Source organism: Sapajus apella, unplaced genomic scaffold (assembly GCF_009761245.1).
Source record: "Sapajus apella isolate SASKATOON/1434 unplaced genomic scaffold, GSC_monkey_1.0 scaffold12, whole genome shotgun sequence".
NCBI classification, from domain to species: domain Eukaryota; kingdom Metazoa; phylum Chordata; class Mammalia; order Primates; family Cebidae; genus Sapajus; species Sapajus apella.
The window spans coordinates 29,256,890-29,275,698 of record NW_022436952.1 but is presented as its reverse complement, the minus strand read 5'-3'; the positions used below and the strand labels follow the sequence as shown (position 1 = coordinate 29,275,698).

The window sequence follows — 18,809 nt, the reverse complement described above, 5'->3', positions numbered from 1 at the left end:
AGGCCCCACCAGGGGCAGAGCTGCAGTGGGAGTTTGGGGCTGAGAATCTCCTCTGCTTATTTCTTAGTTGTCCAAAGTCACCCTTCAACTCTTTCACCAAGGCACAGTAGATTCCTATCAACAAGGAGGAAGTGCCAGTGTGACCTCTGTGACCGTTCAGAGTCCCCTTTCCAGGTGCTGTCCCGACAGGAAAGCAGGAATGACTGTGGAAAGGCACAGGCTTGGACTGAGGGGCTGGGGGAGGGCTGTCGGACCCCCAGAGCACAGGCTCTCCTCTGGAAGCATTAACGTAGGTAAATGGTTAACAGCAGGGAGGATTTCTCCCTGCTCCTCCTCCTCTGCCACAGTATTGACTTTTAACCACTGACCTTTCTGTGAGGTGTGAGATTCTGAACAAAGTTGAATGTGGTCATGGATGGTTAAATACCCACCTTTCCCTTCTGCCCCTGCCTCTGCTCTTCTGCCTTCTCAAAACATGGCCTGAGACCTGCAGGCCACCCCCTGGATGTGGTGGCTGCCGAGAAAGGGAGACACACTTGCTCACAGAAAATGAAAGTTGGCAATGACCTTGTGACCCTTTAGGAATCCAGAGTCTTGGCCCTCAGGAGCCATAGAGAGCCCTGTGCCCAGAAGGCCAGGCCAAGCCATGCCAATCTGACTTAACAGAGAAGCCAAGTCCCCTAGTAGAAGAAGGCATTTTGGAGCACCCTTACCGGAAACAGCTTTCCAGCCTCAGTCTTTTGCTTATTTCTTCCTGCCACTCCCCCTCCTACCCTACTCCTGCCCCCAGGGACCTGCCAGCCCACTGCATAAGACATTTTAAATTTGCTGGCAAAATCCCCAGCACCAGGCCCCGCAGCCTCCCCCATTGCCCACATATTTTTTACTGGGTGTAGTCCACTAGCTGGCATTTCTACCCCTCTGCGCCCTCCATGGAGTCTGGGGAGAATCGCCACCCAGCTGTGTCATTTGTTCAGGATGACTTTTCCATTCCATGCCCGCTGTGTTCACTTTTCCTGGAATGTTACCATCATCTCCTGGCTCCACTGGGCCAGCGCCAGCGTGCCATCTCCACAGCATTGTGTGTGACTGTTTGGTGCTGACCCGAGGGGGGCTTTGGAGGAGTGTGAGCCTGGGCTGGGTCCTTGGAAGGCCTGGAGTTTCTTGGTTTCGTGCATTATCCATCCCCGACCACTGAGAGCTGAATGGGAGTGTGCAGTTAGGGCCCTCGAGCTGGTCTTGGTGACCTCTCCCTAAGCACACACTGCCAAGCAGCTTTGAACTTCAGACCTGGTTTCTAAATCCACGGAAGCTGAGAATAGGAAGAAAATCTGAGGGGTTACCCAAGATCCTGACTTTCTCTCCACATCCTTCCCCACCCCAGCCCTGTGCAGCAGGCAGGAGTGTAGGAACTCAGTCAGCTGGACTGGGGCAGAGGGGGAGAGGGAAGGATGAGACCAGTTTCGGCTAGTGAGAAATCTGTAAAACCCTAGGCGTGCTGTGCCTGGGAACAGACCGTGAACACCCCCGCGAAGCTCTCAGTGGTCAGACCAGATTTGGGTATCGACTCACTTTGATCTCAGCTCTTCCTGCTCTCTTAAAGGTCCAGTTTGTGATCCTCTTTAAAGGAATATTTTATTTTCAATACAGACACAGCCCTTGACGTAGCAGTAAAAACCTTTCCCCCCGAGAGACACATGGCTGTGAAGTGTTTTGGTATGTAACGTCCCATCTTTGCCTACATGGAAGGGTTTGTCCCACTGCTGCTTCTGTCCTTCAGGAGGGTGCTCTCCTACCCCCTCATGCCCAGGCCCCGGAGCACTCGAGTGACGGTAGGGGTCAGCTTAGGCGGGAGGTCTTTTCTAGCCGGGGACTGGTTTGGGATGGGGAGTGGTTGTCATCCTTCACCCAACAAGAGTTTCTTTGAGAACGCCACTCCCTGCCCCCCACTTTGAAGATGGAAGTCAAATTTTCGGACTCTGCTGTGCAGAGCAGAGAGGTCACTAGGCTCTAATGCATTTACCATTGACTGCCCCTCTTGTAGTGCGTCTATTAGTGAGTAATTTGATTTGTACCTATTCATTTGCAGTCCCTGCAGGAGCCTGGAGCTGGCCCCTAGTATAATTGGTGCTGTCTCTATTTTTACATCATTAGATTAGCCCCGACTCCTGGCCACTTGTTGTCTGCGCTTGTCTGTCCATTTATACAACCTAATGTAACACAAAATTCATTACTGATCACATTACTTTCAACTCTGAAGCCAGCCTTGTGATAAACATTTGGTTAACCCCTTCCTACCCACGGGAGGGCTGACAGAACAAATGCACTTCCACCCGACAGGCAAATCAATATCTTAATACACCAAAGTGGAATTGCATTTCTAGATTTGTTATTCCTCCTGGAGGAGCAAATGGAAAGGCTCACCCGAGCCAGCTGAATTGAATAATGAATAGAGCCCCGGCACCAGCAGCCAGTCTGCGAGCACAGCACAAAGGCAGCCCTGCCTCAGCCCGGCCTTTTCCATCTGGACGGGCGGCGGCATCTCCACAATTAGCTGAGACTGTGAGCCTCTCCCAGCCACAGCGTGTGGGCTTGAGACACAGGCTGGGACCCCAAAGAGGGCAACAGAGGCCGTGCCCCAGCACCATTCCTTTGGCTAGGCTTGGCCTGGAACACTAGACCAAGAACTGGGTTAGTAAATTTCGAACCTTGTTCACCGATGTCAAGGCTACCAGACGCTAAATGCCACAGAGAAATTAAATCTATGACTAAACTTAGGTTCACCATTTGGAAACAAATATAAAAAGCTCTTCCTCTTTAGAGCCAGGTCAACGACATTGGGATTGGTTGGTTCACACCAACTCGGGTGTGTGTGCCTGTCCCTAAGGCCAGCATTCTTCGGCACACAGATGCCATATGTGCCTGCATGTGGTTCTGGTTCTCTGTTAGGGCTGCTGTGAGCAGCATGTGGGACTCTAACACAGGAGCTGGCCTGGAGTCTTAAAGGGACCTCAACTTCTGCATAACATTATTAATCTAGAAAATTCTCTCCTACTCTCAGCCTGGTCATCCTTTCCCCAACCCCCATTGGTCTCTGGGTAGCAGTCACAGCCGAAACAAGTAATTAACTATCAGGACAGTTTATTTCAAAGTAAAAAAGACCCTCACTTATTAAGGAACTCTCATAAAGCCTGGGGCCGGGCACAGTGGCTCACGGTTGTAATCCCAGCACTTTGGGAGGCTGAGGCAGGCAGATCACCTGAGGTCAGGAGTTTGAGGCCAGCCTGGACATCATGGTGAAACCCCACTTGTACTAAAAAGACAAAAATTAGCCAGGCATGGTGACACATGCCTGTAATCCCAGCTACTCGGGAGGCTGAGGCAGGAGAATTACTTGAACCCGGAAGGTGGAGGTTGCCGTGAGCGGAGATTGCATCACCACACTCCAGCCTGGGTGACAGCGCAAGACCCTGTCTCCAAAAAAAAAAAAAGAAAAAAAAAGAAACTCCCATAAAGGCTGTACCACAATGATTAGAAACATAGAAGAAGTAGAATGGAACCCATTACTATGAAAGTCATAAATGCCGTGAACTGAAGATCCTCCAGTGGGAAGGGAAGCTGGAAAAAGCAGCCCTCCAGGGACCATTCTGTCTGGATTTGGATATGGGGAAGTCCTGGGCAGGAGGCCGAGGAGCAGAGGCACTGAAGCCTGAAACAGGATGCCCCCTCTCACACAGGACTGCACCTTGGACCCAGCTGTCCCTTAAGCTGTCCAGAGCCCTTCCAGGCCAGAAGTGGCAGTCTGTGAGATGTGGAGGTCCTGGAGATTCCTGGAGAGGGCTCAGGCACCATGTGGGGCCTTGTCTATTAGGCGGATTCCTCCACCGTCTCTCACGCCTCTCCTCCTTCGTGTACAGGGAGGGGTGGGGAGGGGGCGCCTCCTCGAAGCAGTCCCAGGGCTCTAAGGTGAGAAGTAAGAGGTGGGGAAGGGCCTCCCCTGCCCTGGGCTGTAGGGCCATGCCAGGCACAGGGGGTTCCTTGTCCCAAAGACTCCAGAATCATAATCCTGAAGCACTTCCTACTGTGAAGAGCTACAGAGAAAGCAGGGGTCCCCTCAGCAGATTATTATGACACCCCCACATCCCAGCAGCGGAAGGACACTGGTGTCACTGAGGTGAGCCTCGGCACAGTGCTATCTCCTCAGGGTTGGGGAGACCCTTTCAGAAGGAGTAGGGGTACTGACCCCCCACCCCCACCCCTGACCAACCCCCAGCACGCTGCCTTGCTCAGCTGCAAGCCCGCGGCTTTGGCCTCAGCTCTTAATCCTCTCAGGTGGGTAAATGGAACATGGGGGTGGGGGAGATCCGGGTGTCCCATGCTGGCCCCGGCCCCATAAGCTCTAGATAACAGATCAGAGCACAGGCCTTAGCCTTTGCAGAATAGGACGGACCAGTGGCAGGGGGAAACGCACGTCTGCCCATGGAATGAGAGACTGATTTCTTAACCTTGATGGAGAAGGGGAAAGCCACATCTTACCAAACTCTTCCGCTGTGTTGTAGGGAATTTAATTACATTTGGACATTTGAATGAGAACCAGATGTGGCTATGCCCGCTGGCCAGCAGCATTCAAAGGGCAGCCGCTCCCCTGTGGTCCACAGGGCCCGGTGCTATCTCGTCACGCTGGAGGGGACCTCGGGGAGCCGGGAACTAGGGTGGGTCTTCCAAGCTTCAAGGCTGGACTCCAGAACACAGGCAGGTCAAGGCCAGCTGCCAGCACCTGGTGCCAAGGGCGAGCCTCCAAGCCCTGTGCCCTCTTCATAGCCGGGCAGAACGGGCCTGTGTGCTAGTGCCTGAGACTCCTCCAGGCCCCTCCACACAGAGGGGTGGCATGGCGGCACCTGGCCAGGCATTCTTCATCCCCCAAGCCCGCCTGCCATGCCCCTCAGCACTGAGTCCCCCCAAAGGGCATCAGCCAAGGCTCTGCTCCCAGAGTGGCACCGAGGAGTGAGCTAGGAGGGGCATTTCAGTCCCGCTCCTGGGGGCTCTCCGCCTGCTGGAGACGGCAGAGGCAGCAAAGCTTATGCTTTACCCACAGGCCTCGAGTGCACGTCCGGTGCGGGCTCTGCTTCTTAAAGCCCCCCGCGTGCCTTTCCTGTTAGAGCTGCACATACCCAGTGTGGTCACTGGAGCAGACCCTCCCCTCCTGTGCCACAGATGCTGACGCCGATGAGAAGTGAAGTGACTTGCCCAGGTCATTTGGCACATCTGTGACAGCACTGAGGCCACAGTCCTCCTCCTCCCTGGGCCGCCACGGGGAGCTGTAGGCCAGGACTTCTCCACAACTGGCCGGTCCTGAGCCTGGCTTCTCAGACACATCAAAACAGGGACATAGGAGCTGGGTCAATGCAGCCTTTTCTGTCCCCTCATATGGCGTGTGGTGACTGCATGTACTCTCCCTTGGTCAGGGTTTCAAGTTTCACTAATGTATGGGCACCGAGAGGGTCCCTGGATGTGGGGTCCAGTCAAGGCAGTCTGGGTTGGTGATCCAGCCATGTTCTCCTTTGAAGCCAAGATTTGGGGAGGCCTGAGTAAGGCGGCTTTCCTGGGAGTGAGGTGTGGCAGCTGTCCAGGGTGGGGGATATGGCCCCAGCCCCCCCCAGGCCAGCACAGCCAGAGGCTCAGACATGCCGGTGCCACCACTCTTCACTGGTTCAAAAGCCGCAAAGGTGAACCCGGGCTGGGCTGAAGCTCCACCTGGAACTCCAGTGCCCTCCCCACAACACACACAGGCACAGCAGGCTCTAGAGGAGAGGTGTGACTGCCATAAGTGACAAGCCTGGTAAACGTGGGACAGGAGCTGGGGAGAGGCCCCTCCCGAGTTCTCCTCAGTCCTCAGGCCTCTCTCCTCCCCCTCCTTTCCCACCTTCTTCCTCCCTCCCCAGCATTCCAGCACACACGTCTCCTGGCATCTGCCCTGTCCCTGCTGGGGATCCAGGGCTCTAGTCTGTCTCTAAGCCCCCCTCATGGCATTAAGGCTGCACTGGCCTGCTGTCATAGACAGGGCTTGCCTCAGCTTTCCTCTATGGGTCCTGGAGGGAAGGGGAGCTGGCGGGGGAAGGGGACATGCCCGTGCCCTCCCTGGTTTCTCGGGTGGAAGCTCAGGCACAGAGAGGGCCCTCTGCTTGCCTGACGTGCAGCGTCCTCAGCCCTCTCCCTAGCCAGATGTCGGTCATGACTTTCACCTTCAAGGGGTGGTGGACGCCTGGCAGCATCTGAGGTCTCTCCACTCAGGTCTCCCAGCAAACCCTGCTGAGGCTTTAAGCCCCTGTGCCTGGCCCCAGTGGCCAAGGACAGCAGTTCTGGAGGTCCCGAGCCAAGAGCACCAGAGGTTTCCCTTCAGTGTTAGGAGATGGCGGGGGTGGGTGCAGGATATGCCATGTGGTCTTGCCTCATTCTGGTCAGAAACAAAAGCTGGGCTAGGAGAGAAAGCCTGTTCCTAGGAGCCTGTGGGTGGAAAGAGACTCCAGCCACAGGGGAGGCCATGCCTGTCCCCAGGCCCCAGCACTCAGGCAAGAGCTGGCAGGAGCCCAGGCTGTGTTGTGGGGAAGGCCCAGTGCATGAGGTGCCTGGGCCAGGGGTCTGTGCTCAAACTTAGGCGTGAAGGCTCTTAGCAGGCCGGAGGGAGCGCTGCCTCTCACCTGCTCCTTGGTGCCAGCAGTCCAACCAGGATTCCTGTTAGCAGAACCAGAGGAGTCTTTTCATCCTCGGCTTCCAGGAGCTGCCCTTCTTCCTTCCTCTAGCATGTGTGGGAAGGGAACAGTAACCCCTTCCAGAGGAGAACGGGGACTGCCTTCTCAGTCCCTCCCAGCCCAGCCCCCATCCTCCCAGGCACTCCCTACTGGTGGGCCAAGAGGACCCCTGGTCTGTGGGTGTGGCAGTGAGCTCTGGCGCCCCACACTGCAAGGTCGGCGGGGGGTAAGCTCAGGGGAGCCAGGCAGCCTGGGAGGTGGGGATGCTGCGTGCAGCGGGAACAGGGCCGCCTTTAACTGCTGCACTTTTCACCTCCTAAAAAGTGCCCTGGGGGCTGAGGCTGGCTCCAGCCCAGAGTGTGGTCTCTGACAAGGCTGTCAGGGGTTTAGAGGCAGGCTCAGCCAACTCCATCTCTGTCTGACTGAGCAGGCCTCCCCGTCCCCAGCCACGCTCTGGAAGAGAGAGCAGTTGTTTCCAGGCACAGTACTGGTGTAAGACAAGCAGCCCCGAGCCATGTCTGTCTGGGCCACCCCTCTCCAGGTGCCAGCACCAGGAAGCTGCCAGCCCTGCACAGCCCCACGCGTTTCGTCCGTCTTCCCTCCACCTAGCCACTCTGTCTCCAAGCCCTATTTTGCGTAGCTGGTCCTGCTTGTAGGACATAAGGGCCCTGCGCACAGGCCCCTCACTGACAAAGTTGATCGCTTGGGGCAGACCACATATGTTCCATTTGCTGAACTTCTAGCAGTCCTGTGGTCCCTGGTCTCTACCTCACATGTCCCATCAAGGGGAAAATGCAGAAAATGCCTGACCTCCTAATGAGAGAGTCTCCCCCATGATGTACATCACTCCCCATTCAAGAAGCCCCAGCAGAAGGGGACCAAAGCTGTTGGTTGCACACCTCCTCAAAGCCAGGTGCTGGGCAAGCCCCGGCAGCTCACTGTCTGCTGTACGCCGTGCAGCCATTGCTCCCCTGGGCTACCACCGAGCCCAGCCCCAGCAAGGGTCTTAACCATAGCCCCTGCTAATGTGGGAGAGCTGAGAGGTGGGTGCAGGAGGGAAAAATCGATGCGTGTCAACAGGATTAGAAATTTATTTTCCATCTTGGAAGAGGGTATTTGCAAAGAGGCGAGGGGGGAAATGAAAAGCTGTAAACACATATCTGCCATCTTCCTTCCTGGGCCATTTCTTGATTAAAAAGAAAGACTCCTTCCCAAGCTCCAGTGGAAGCCAAGCTGATGAGAGCCTGGATGGCAGAGACACCTCCTGGGGAGGGAGGCTAGAGAGGGACCCTGTAGCCCTGCGGATCATCACAGTGACTAATCCGATTGCAGCAATAATAGTAACTCACATTTGCTGACTGGAAGCGTTAAGCACTTTGTGATGCACTCTACATGCATTATTTAATTTCATTCTTAGAACCAGGCCGTGACACAGACATGTTAACCTCATGTTCGGGAACCTCAGGCTTGACAAAGATTCAAGTAACTTTCCCAAAGTCTCCCAGGTACAGGTGGCCAGGGCTGTGCTCTTTACCACTTCCCTAAATGCCTCCACCAACCTGGGCAGACACTGCCCCTCTGCCTTTCTCGGGTTCTCTGTGGCTGGGGGAAACATCCTCCCCTCACTGCTGGAAGGGGAGGAGCCGTGGGAGCAGGGTCAGGCTGGACCCTGAGGTCTCATCCTGCTTCCCCAGGCAGCTTGGGTGGAGAACTGCAGCCAGGACCCACTCACAGTGCTCACCAGTCCCTTCAGTGGGCAGCATGTTGACACTCACGAACAGAGCCATAGACGCTGCTCCTTTTGTGGTGGCAGAAGTGCCAGAGCTGCCCGAAGACTGAGCCAGGAGCCCCAGGCGGCCTCTTCCTAACCACAAACACACAGAGCGCTGCCCTCCCTGGCCCTTCTCAGGCCCCTGAGACTAGGGCTCAGTGTCCCCCACCTTGCAACCACAAGCCAGAGGAGCTTTTCTTAGGGCCTCTGATCGGCCAGACATACTCCTTGCTGTCCAGCTCGGAAGAGACCTAGGGAACACCAAGCCCAAAGCAGAACTTCCTTTTTTTTTTTGAGATGCCAGGCTAGAGTATAGTGGCACGGTCATAGCCCACTGCAGCCTGGAACACCTGGGCTCAAGGGATCTCCCTGCCTTAACCTCCTGAGTAGCTGGGACTACAGGCACGTGCTACCACACCCCCACTAATCTTTTAATTTTTGGACACGGTTTTGCTGTATTGTGCAGGATGGTCTTGAACTCTTGGCTTCAAGTGATCCTCTTTGCCTTGCCCTCCCAAAGTGTGGGATTTACGGGTGTGAGCCACTTGACCCGGCCTGACTTCAGATCTGACCTGCTGCTGGGGCCCCTGGTTTGGTCTCCCCAGCTTTCCCTGCATCTCATATAGGCCCTGTGCTCTCCGCATTTCACCCCTCCCAGGGAGTCCGCTGCCCATCAAGTCACAGCCTGGCAAAGGGGACACAACACCGCGCTGTGGGCAGAGGGGCAGGGGCTCATGCTGCATGGCCCAGCTCAGGAGGAGGGCAAGGTGTGGGCGGCTGTGCCCTTGCCTCCTCACAGAGAGCGCCCCATCCCATCTTCACTGGCACAGGCTCCTAAGTGGCCAGGGTTGCTTCTCTCACAAGGCCAGCCCGTCTGACACCTTTGAGTTTGGACCTCACTCCACATGGAATGGGCCAATATGAGGATCCAGCTTCCTTTTTCTTTTCACCCTGAGAACAGTAGTGCCAAGGATCAAGCTGTCTCATCCTTCACTTATTTCATGAGAGCAGAGGCACCTTTCAGTCGCTACTCATTCATTATCCCCCTACCCCTGTGGCCTGTCCATCCTGGCCCAAGGCTTAGAAGGGCAGCTGCGGGTAACAGGCCCATTTCCAACATGAGCCAACAGGGATAGCTCTCCAGTGTGGGCATGGGGGCCGGTCTCAGTGATGCCGGAGCTGCCAGCATCCCGTGGCCCGCACCAGCAGCCATTCTTTCTCAGGGGCAAGGGGAGCAGTTGCAGAACCAGGGCTACCGGCTTCTTCCTCTTCTTGGTTTTGCTCTCTGCAATGTGGGGATATAGCACCCCCTGACCAGGGGACCACATTCCTGGAGAATGCAAGGTCACAGTGAGGTGACTGGGTCTAGCCAGTTGTCTGGAAGCCACTCCTCTCCTGCCCTACTTTGGGGCCTGGAGAATAAGTTCTTTTAGAGCTTTTCCCACTGACCAGAATCTCCACACAGCTAAGCGGGGAGGCAGCTGGGGACGCTTCCCTCCTTCCCTGCCACAGAGCCCCCAGCACTCTCTTCCTGGCCCTGGCAGGTTCCTGACGGACCACCTCAGCCGCAGGACAGCTGCCCAGACCTGGGGGTATCGGGAGTGGGGAAGGAGGGCAGCAACCAGGAGTTGGGCCACTGACTCAGATGGTCCAAGGGCGTCCCTGAAAACTGCAGTCTGTCTCCCTGTCCTCTTCTGGCAGCCCAACCGCATGGGGCCCCAGCTGGCACTGCATGTGCCATAGGTCCCCACCCCTCCCACTTCCTACAACCGTTCCTCATGCTGAACCTGTCACTCCTCCCCTCCCCCACGCTGAACAGGGTCTTGGCTCCCTCTGTCACAGCACTTCCATCTCTGGGACCCCCAAGACGGATTGGTCCCCAGCCCCGACACATGCATGTCACTGTCCTCCTCGACTGCAAGCTTCCCCTCCCCCGGTGTGCCCCGCGCCTCCTGACATCTCTCCACCTGCTTGCAGAGATCAGTGTACTTCTCAATCGTTGTCCATCTTCTCCAAAAAGATTCCTCAATGCTTTTCTTTTCAAAAGGGAAAAAAAAAGGAAAAAAAAAACAATGCCAACAGCCCAGCGTCCGTGATCAACCCAACAGTAACAAAGCATGCGTTCGGGATGGAGGAAGGTAAGGCCACACATTTCCATTTGCCGCTTGTCCTAGGGCTGGGCGGCCGGGATGATGGAGCGGGGATCTGAGCAGCCCTCCTCCCCGCCACTTCCCACACACACACCCCTGTCTGCAGGGGGAGGAAGAGAAGGGGTCTGAGAGGAGGCTTGGAGAAAAGCGCCCACCAGGCTGCCCCAGGGCCAGCAGGCCCCCGTTTTCTTTCACTGTGAGTCTGTGTTGAATAATGGGCCCCCACCTCCCCTTCGCACATCATTCATTCCTTCATTCATTCATTCTAGAAATGTTTAGGGCACTCATGATTTTCCAGACCACAAGGGACACAGAGATTATGAGGCACAGAAGCCCCCTGAGGGAGTCTCCCCTGGATGAGGAGACACATGGGAGGGTGAGCGGGCCTGGGCTAGGAGTCAGCACAGTGCAGGGTGGGATCCTGCGGGCTCTGCGAGGGGATGGGACGAGCCCACAGAGGAGTGGACGTTGGTGCTAAGCTTTGGAAGATGAGTGGGTGTTCTGGGGCCAGGGAGCCGGTGAAGGGCTTTTTAGTCAGAGCGAGTTCTGTGAGCACAGGCCCAGAAGCCCAGAGCCCCCTGGAGGGCCACGCACCGCACAGCTTCATCACTTTTGTGTGTCAGGCACACTGGGTACCACTAGTGAGGGGTTGGCGGCAGGCCATGGAAGGCCATTTCATAGTGCTGGGGAGTTCAGACCTTGCCTTGAGGACTGTTAGGAGGGGTTGAGGGCTTTCACACAGACGAAGAGCAGGATGAGGGCCGTGCAGTAGAGAGCCCGCTCTGGCTTCAGTACGGGGGCTGGCTTCGGTATGGGGGTGACCTGGAGTCAGGAGACCGAGGCGCACAGTGCAGGCTTAGCCAGGGCAGAGGCAGAGGAGAGAGACGTTCAGCAGAGCCTGGGTTAGCCTTGGGTGGGGGCGAGGGAGAACCCTGCCCCAGTCCATCTTCTCCAGGCCTGATTGGGAAAGGGAGAATTCGAGCAAGGCGCTCAGGCTGTCCCTGGTCCCCCGGAAGAGCACATTCACCTTGCAGGCCGCTGGACGACTTTCTCTGCTCTGTGGTGTGATGGGCTGGGGTGCGTCCACGAAGACTCACTGGTCGGGCCACCGAGGCTGCTGGGGTATTTGCTGGGGGCCTGTGCTAAGGGACAGTGGTGGTGCCAAGCCGGGGCCTGGGCTCCTGTTTCCTGGCTTCCTTGGCAGTGTGGACATGGGGGTGTTTTGCATCAAGGCCGTTGAAGCTGTCTCTCAGCTGTAAAAAAGGGCCAGCCTTCCCCATCCTGGTGGGTCCTTCCTTTGGGGCCTTCTTCCTTAGGCCTGGCCCCCCATCCTAAGGAAGCCCCTGCTTTTCTTGCTCCCACCCGCGCTCCACTTCTGCCTGCCTGGCCCTGCTGTCAGCGCCCCCTAGTGCCCGCCGGCAGCGCTTGAGGGCGGTGGGGCCTCAGATCCATCGCCTCGGCTTGCTTGTGGGGAAGGGAAGGCAACAGAGGAGGCTCTCTTGGAATCTGGAGCTTCCATGTAGAATCCCCAGGGTCTGCTCTTGGCTTTCCCATCCTCTCCATCTCATGGCACAATGGCCTGTCCCCACAAATTAGGGAGATACTGAAGAAGGAACAGGAAAAGGAGATCCTACTTGCCTTGTTTTCTATCCTTATCCAGACAGCTCTTGACTTTCCCAGGCAGCCAGTGTCCCTTAGAGGTCAGGGACCATAGCCAGGCCCTCAGCCCCTGTCCACATTCCCATCCCCCACTTTCCCCAATCAGCCGAGAGGCCCTGGTGTCCCAGTGAACCGTCCCACCGAGACCCAGGCCACAGACGTAGCGGGTGCATCCCAGTCCTCCCCGCCCCCGGCCCAGGTGCCCACTTCCTCCCCACTCCACTCTGTGGCCGCTGCTCCTGGGGCCTGCAGGTAGTGGGGGTCAGTGGCTCGTTCCTGGCTGGCCGGTCCAGGAGTGAAGGCCATGACCCCTTCATTCCCTAACCAGAGCCAGCTGTGCTGCGCGTGCGGCGGCAGGGGGCCTGGGAGCTGCAGGCTGAAGACCAAGGTCTCGAGCCAGGCCAGATGCGTGCAACATTTGTGCACATCTTGCTGTTTCAAATGACTGCTCTGAGGTCCTGCAGTCCTGGGTGGACAGGCCAGGCCCCCTCAGTCATAGGCAGGCGTCCCTTAGAGAAGGAGAGGTTGCAGGTCTACACATCTTGGCTTGGGGCAGACTCAAGACACTGCCTGGTGCGTGTATACCCACGTGTCAGAGCCCCTGGGGTAGACTGAAAGGGAATCAGAACTGACCACCTTCAAAGAGACAAGTAATTGGCTCTTCCTTGCACTCAGCAAACAGGAAATTCTGTTCCCAACCCATCTACTCCAGGACCTGACTTAGGTCAGGAGATGGTGGGACACTGGAGGGGCCCGTGGCTGAATGAGATGGGTCAAGCTGCAATGTCTGAAATGGGAACGTGCATGTGCAGGGCCAGGGAGGTGGAGAAGAGGAGGGTAGGGCTCCCTGCCTGCCTTTCAGGCTGACTCTGAGACTTGGGGCCTAAGAGGAAAGGAGAAAGGAGGCATTCAGACAAACAGGGACCCTCTTTTCAATGGAGCGGCCCCTCTCAAACCAGGCATTCCCTCCCAGGGAAACAGGACACTTGCCAGGAGGTGCCAAAGATGAGCCAAGACCTGGCCAGCAGGCGGACTGTGTGTGTGAGCATGAGTGAATGAGTGAGTGGCAAAGCCAGGCGGAAGCTCCAGGCACAGGCCGGGCAGGAGAGGGGAGGTGGGGACAGATCAGGCAGGGACGCTTCGGGCCCTCCCATACCCTGGCTTCTCCCCGCCTGCCTCCCCTGTAGAGCCGGGACAGGAGGCACTGTGGAGTTGGGGGCATGCTGGCTGAGCATGAGTGTGTGTGCAGGCACGGGCCCCAGCCCCGCAAAGAGCAGTGTCGTCCACACACATCGTCAGGGTGGTCCTGCTTCGGAGTTAAAGGGCTTCCCGCAACAGGGAAAGACCATGCTCTCGCACCGGAGTCTGCCAGCCAAGGGGCTTTCTCTCCCCTGGCTGAGCCTTCCTGTGCCCTGAGCTACCCCCTGCCCATCCAGGGAGCAGGTGGGGATCCCCCTGCAGAAGGACACAAGTGAACCCAGAATGATGCCTCAAGACAGGCAGCCTAGCCCAGGTGGTGCCCCTGCTCCCCAGACCCAACTCTGACCAGGCCTGGCCCTCTCCTGTGTCTTGCAGAACTTCAGCGAGAGGGAAGCATCGAGACTCTGAGTAACAGCTCAGGCTCCACCAGTGGCAGCATCCCAAGAAACTTTGATGGCTACCGATCTCCGCTGCCCACCAATGAGAGCCAGCCCCTCAGCCTCTTCCCGACTGGCTTCCCGTAGGTACCAGCAACTGCTTCTGACTGGCGGGCCCCCTTCCCTGCTGGAGGAGGGGAGAAGCCCCCCTCTGGTCCTACCCTTCAGTCTCTGCTCCTCCTTCATCAACACCTTCCCCAAGCTTAGTGACAGCAGCCGCCCATCCTACCTGGATGAAGAAGAGACCTTCTCCCAGCACCTCAGCATACCCGCCCTCCGTACCTGTCAGTGGAGGCTGTGGCCAGGAGAGACTGCAGAAGCTCGGTCCCTGTGTATGTTTGCACATGACATCCTGCATTGGATCCGCTTTTGTATTTTTTAACCATATCCACGGGAGGGGGGGCCTGGAACAGTGACCAGATCTGGGGGCCTGAGTGGGGGCAGGGTCCATGGTCCAGCCGGGCTTCTTGACCCTGAGTAGACAGCCACAGCCTCACCTCACGTCTGGCTGTGATACACGCTGCCCCCAGCTTCCCTTGGTCAGCCCCCCTCCAGCACGGGGTGAACCGAGGCCTAGAGTATTAGGGAAGGAGGAAGGGAGGAGACACCTCTTCTTCCTCCCTTCTTTCCCCATCTGTTTATGGGAAGAGTTTGTCTTTCTTATCTTTAAGTCCCTTCATCCTGGTCCTGTACTGTTCAGTGAAGGACACCGTGGTTATTGAGGCCCTGTCGAAAAGTGCACGTCTTGTCCAATAAATCATGCTGCAATTGGTGTCTATCCCTGAGTTGCTGGGGTCAGGGTCCTCTCCAAACGCTGAGCAGAGTCCTGTGGACTGAGCGCCCAGGGATCCCAACGCCCCCTTTCATGTGCACCTGGGGGCAGAAGGAGTCAGTGGAGGGTTGGAATGGGAAGGAGAACTTTTGCTCTGGAATTTGGATGGAGCCTGATTTAAGCCCATTCTCCAAGCATCTTGCCTGTTACCAGAGGCAGTGAGTTCTTGGGGTACCACAGGCTTGGACCCTCCTCTCTGAGGGTCTTGCCTGGCCACGTGCTGGTGGGTTGCTGGGGGGAGGAGAGCCTGGCCAAGCCTTTTCCGGGGGGCACCTTGTAACTGCCTCTGTCTTCAAACTCAGAAGATGGAAGGGTGGTCAGGTGAAGGTGAGTATCTCATGAAACCTGGCTGGAATCTTCAGATGACAAGTGCCTAATTTTGTCCCCCTGCCCCACCACCACCACTTCTGGACCTAAAATGAATGTCAACAAGGAGATGGGAACAGGGAGGACAAATGGTGTGTTGAGCAGGAAGCAGGAAGGAGATGAATGCTAATCCTAGTGCCCCTTCCCTGGCCCACACTTCCCAGAGACCCCAGGGAGGCCTTGGAGAATGGAAGGAAACCCACGGAGCCAGGTGTGGTTTGGGTTAAGTTTAATGGAACAGCCATAGAAAAGTTGAGTTCACAAACAAGCAGACCTTCCCATGCAACTGTCCAGCCAGAGGTGGGACCGCTCCTGGGGACCCTGCCCCCTTCACACACACCCATCCCATCCCAGCTGCCCGAGGGGCCCTCATCGTCAGTTCCCTCTGCCAGATCAGTTGGGCACGTTGGAGGCACAGGTGGAGGGTTGCTGAATCCCACTAGGCTCCGTAGGCTGAAAGATGATCCTACATGGGGTGGGCTAAGCCTGGGCACCTGCAGGGTGAGAAGTCACATGCCGGACTGAGGCATGCTAGGAACACAAGCCTGGCCCCAGCAGTAGGGGGTGCTGGAGGAGCTGCAGCTTTTCCCCATCTTGCTGAATTATTGATGGGCCTGGCACTGCCCCTACCCCCAGCCAAGCCATGTTTCAGTCAAAAAGGGACAAGGAGGAGAGTGCTACCAGGCTGCCTGTGTGTGCTGCTCATGGCCCGTCTCGCTGCTCTAGGAAGCATGAGCCCTCTGAAACCACCCTAGGACACGTGGATGTGGCAGAGACCTTGCTGCCAGGGGCTCTCTCAGCCATTCGGGGAACTGGCTGGCAGCTTAGAGAGTCAGGAGACCCCCTGGCCTGGCCATTCCCCTCCAGCGGGGGCAAAACAGCTGTGGCCTCCCCCAGGCAGGGAAAGTGGTGGGTGTAGGGCTGGACTTGCCGGCTGAGCTTGCAGGACAATCTGGTTATTCATCTGCTCGAAGCCAGGGCAACTCTTTGAGTATGTGGGGGAAGGGTGAGGATAAGAGAGGCCAGATAAGCTGGCCCCACAGCGGCTGCCACTAAAGCTCAGGTTATCAGACAGGCTTTGGGCCTGGCCTCCGGCTAATTGGGGAGGTTATGGAGCCTGCCATAGCCTGTAATCAGCTGGAAGTGAGAGCTAGGCCCCAGGGTGGGGTCCTTACTGGCCACTGGCCCCTGAGCAGCTGCTTCCTATCCTCTACCGATAACATCCAGGGCAATCTGGGACTCACCCCAGCCCCAGAAGACCTCATGGTGGCATCACCTGGGAGGGCATCAGAGCATGAATCAAACTATGGCCAGACCAGGGGACCTTTAGGAATCCACGTGACCTCCCGATTCTCTCGGCACTACCTGGTCAACGGGCAACTTTACTATGGACTTCCTCTCAATTTGATGAAGGAAGAATATCTTCATGATCTGGAAAGAGGCTGGTGGGAGCCAGGGTGGCAACTGAAAGAGCGAGGGTACTATCTAGGATGAGAAAAGGCCCAGTGGGCCTGAGGCTGATGCAAGCACACAAGCTTGAACACCAGAGCCAGCCAGCCCTTCTGTAAACGAGTGGAGGCCAGGCAGGCAGCCACCAGTCTGGACATGGATATGGTTTCTCAGTGGTAATGTTTTATTTCACAATTCAGGGGCTCACAAAACTAGAAAGTACCTGAGAGTTCTGTTTGATCCTCATTTCTTACAAATGGCAAGCAAGCTTGAGCCCCAGAGTAGGGCAGGGCCTAGCCCAAGGTCATAAAGTCACACACCTAGTGAACCAATCCCTGTCTGCACCTGGCTGCTTCACACCCTGGCCAGTTCCCTTAGAGGGACCCAAATCAGATCTGAGCTTCCTGTCCTATGCCCCCATCCCATCCAGGATGCTGACCCTGCTGACCTCCATCCCCACTCCATCAGGCTTCCGGCTGGGGCTCAGAGACTGCCTTTGCAGCTGCTCCCTTGCCCCTGTGTAGCTGGAAGGCAGCCCTCTCCTGCAGATCTAGAACTGGAGACTCTAGAGGCAAAGGGACAGCGCATCCTGTATGTCTCGAATTCAGAGCAAGAGCCCAGGGGAGGGTGGCGGCCCTGGCATCTCAGGATCACTTTGCTGTAAGAGCAGGGGTAGGCAGCTCAGCAGCACAGCCTTCTTGGGAGTGGATTTGGACTTGCTCTCTTTAAGGTCCCAGGGTCCCATCCCAGCTCTGCCACCAGCAGGCACGTGGTCTTGGGTAAATGACTGCACCTCTGGGGTTCAGGGTCTTCAGTGTAAAGGAGGGAGTGGAAGGGAGAGAGCAGCATGCCCTTCCCGGAGGTGTGACACAGAGCCGAAGCAGGCAAAGGGGAAGCTGCGGGTCCACCAGGCAAACCCAGGGCTCGAGGTGCAGAAGTTGACAGCCAGGCCAGGTAGCCTCTTAGCAGGGATCGGAAGGGCAGAGGCGGCGCAGCTGGAGCCCGGGATTGCGGGGCGCCGTCCCCACGCTGCTCCAGGGAATCCCGACCGGCTTCCCTGCGAAAGCGTTTCCGAATGCGATCCCAGAGCATGTAAGCGCCCCAGCAGCCCCGCCCCTCTGTCGCAGGTGGGCCCGTCCTAGGGGTCCTTTTTGCCCTCTACCCCGTCTTGCAAGCCACTCAGTCGAGCGCCCCGTTCACGCTCCCGTGATCCCAGAAACCCGCACCCATGATCTTGCCCCGTGCACATCCACGCACGAAGGTTCACAGACGCGCACCTCACTTCTGCGGCCCAGATGTCCCAAGTATACAGCCGCCACCAGCGAAACCGCGGCCCCGAGCCAGTGAGCCGTCTGCAGCTCCCAGGGTTACGGGGCTCCCCAGAACTCTGGGAAAGTCATCCAAAGTCCAGCGGGGATGCGGCCTTAGTTCTTGGCCGCCTGATCTCGCTCTCAGGTGCAGAGCGACACCGCCCCCGGCCCGTAGAGGCCAGGCTGGGCCTTGCCCTCGCATCCGCCAGGATGACGAGGGACGGAGGGACGGGGCCACACAGGCCGTGGCTGCGGAGGCGCTACCCTGGACCACCCCGCAACAAGAAGGGAGTCTGGCCGCCCGCTATCCCCGCGTCCCCCGCCCCATTTCAGCCAGTTGGCCCGACCCTGCGCGGGATAATTGGGACAGGAGGGAGGCGACAGGCGGGCGGCGGCTCCAGAGAGACTGCGCGCCTGTCAGCGGCAATTTGTTTAAGTGGACGGGACGGGACGGGCCGCTGCGGGCTGGGGTCACGGAGGCCGCGGCCCCCACCCCAGCCAGACCTGGGACCGCGGGGGAGCCCGGCCCGGCCGCTAAACCGGGCTGGCTGGCGCCAGGGCTCCGGGAGGTGCGGTATGGCTAGGAAGCCGTGATGGGAAGCGACTCTGTCCGGGGAATGTCCTTCACCCCCACACTCCCAAAGTCCAGGCGGGGACCGAGGCGCCCAGTGGCACCCTCACAGCTGCCCATAGCACGGGGCCACGCGCGTCCCCTGTGCTTAGCCTGGGCACATTCGTCTGCCAACGAGCGCTGAAGCCAGTCTGCAGCCCGCGCCCCGTCACTCGGACGCACGTCCGTCGTCCCCTCTGCCACAAGGCCACACAGCCCTATCTTTCTGCCGCCCCCTGCCCGCGGGCTCACGCAACCCCGGCCTCGCACACCGAC

The 18,809-nt window shown here is 57.6% G+C and overlaps 1 protein-coding gene across 7 annotated transcripts in view; it reads left to right on the top strand.

Annotated features, from left to right (window-relative positions):
* Positions 1–14,744, top strand: part of BCAS3 (BCAS3 microtubule associated cell migration factor) — a 664,948-nt gene extending 650,204 nt beyond the window's left edge. The window contains exons 25-27 of one of the 7 annotated variants that reach the window (XM_032279300.1): positions 1,651–1,716; positions 10,568–10,658; positions 13,905–14,744. In XM_032279300.1, coding sequence (XP_032135191.1) covers positions 1,651–1,716; positions 10,568–10,658; positions 13,905–13,941 — 194 coding nt within the window. In that variant the 3' untranslated portion in view covers positions 13,942–14,744. The remainder of the gene's footprint in view (positions 1–1,650; positions 1,717–10,567; positions 10,659–13,904) is intronic. The other 6 variants (XM_032279302.1, XM_032279309.1, XM_032279305.1 and 3 more) reach the window with 6 other exon arrangements.
* The last annotated feature ends 4,065 nt before the right edge of the window (positions 14,745–18,809 follow it).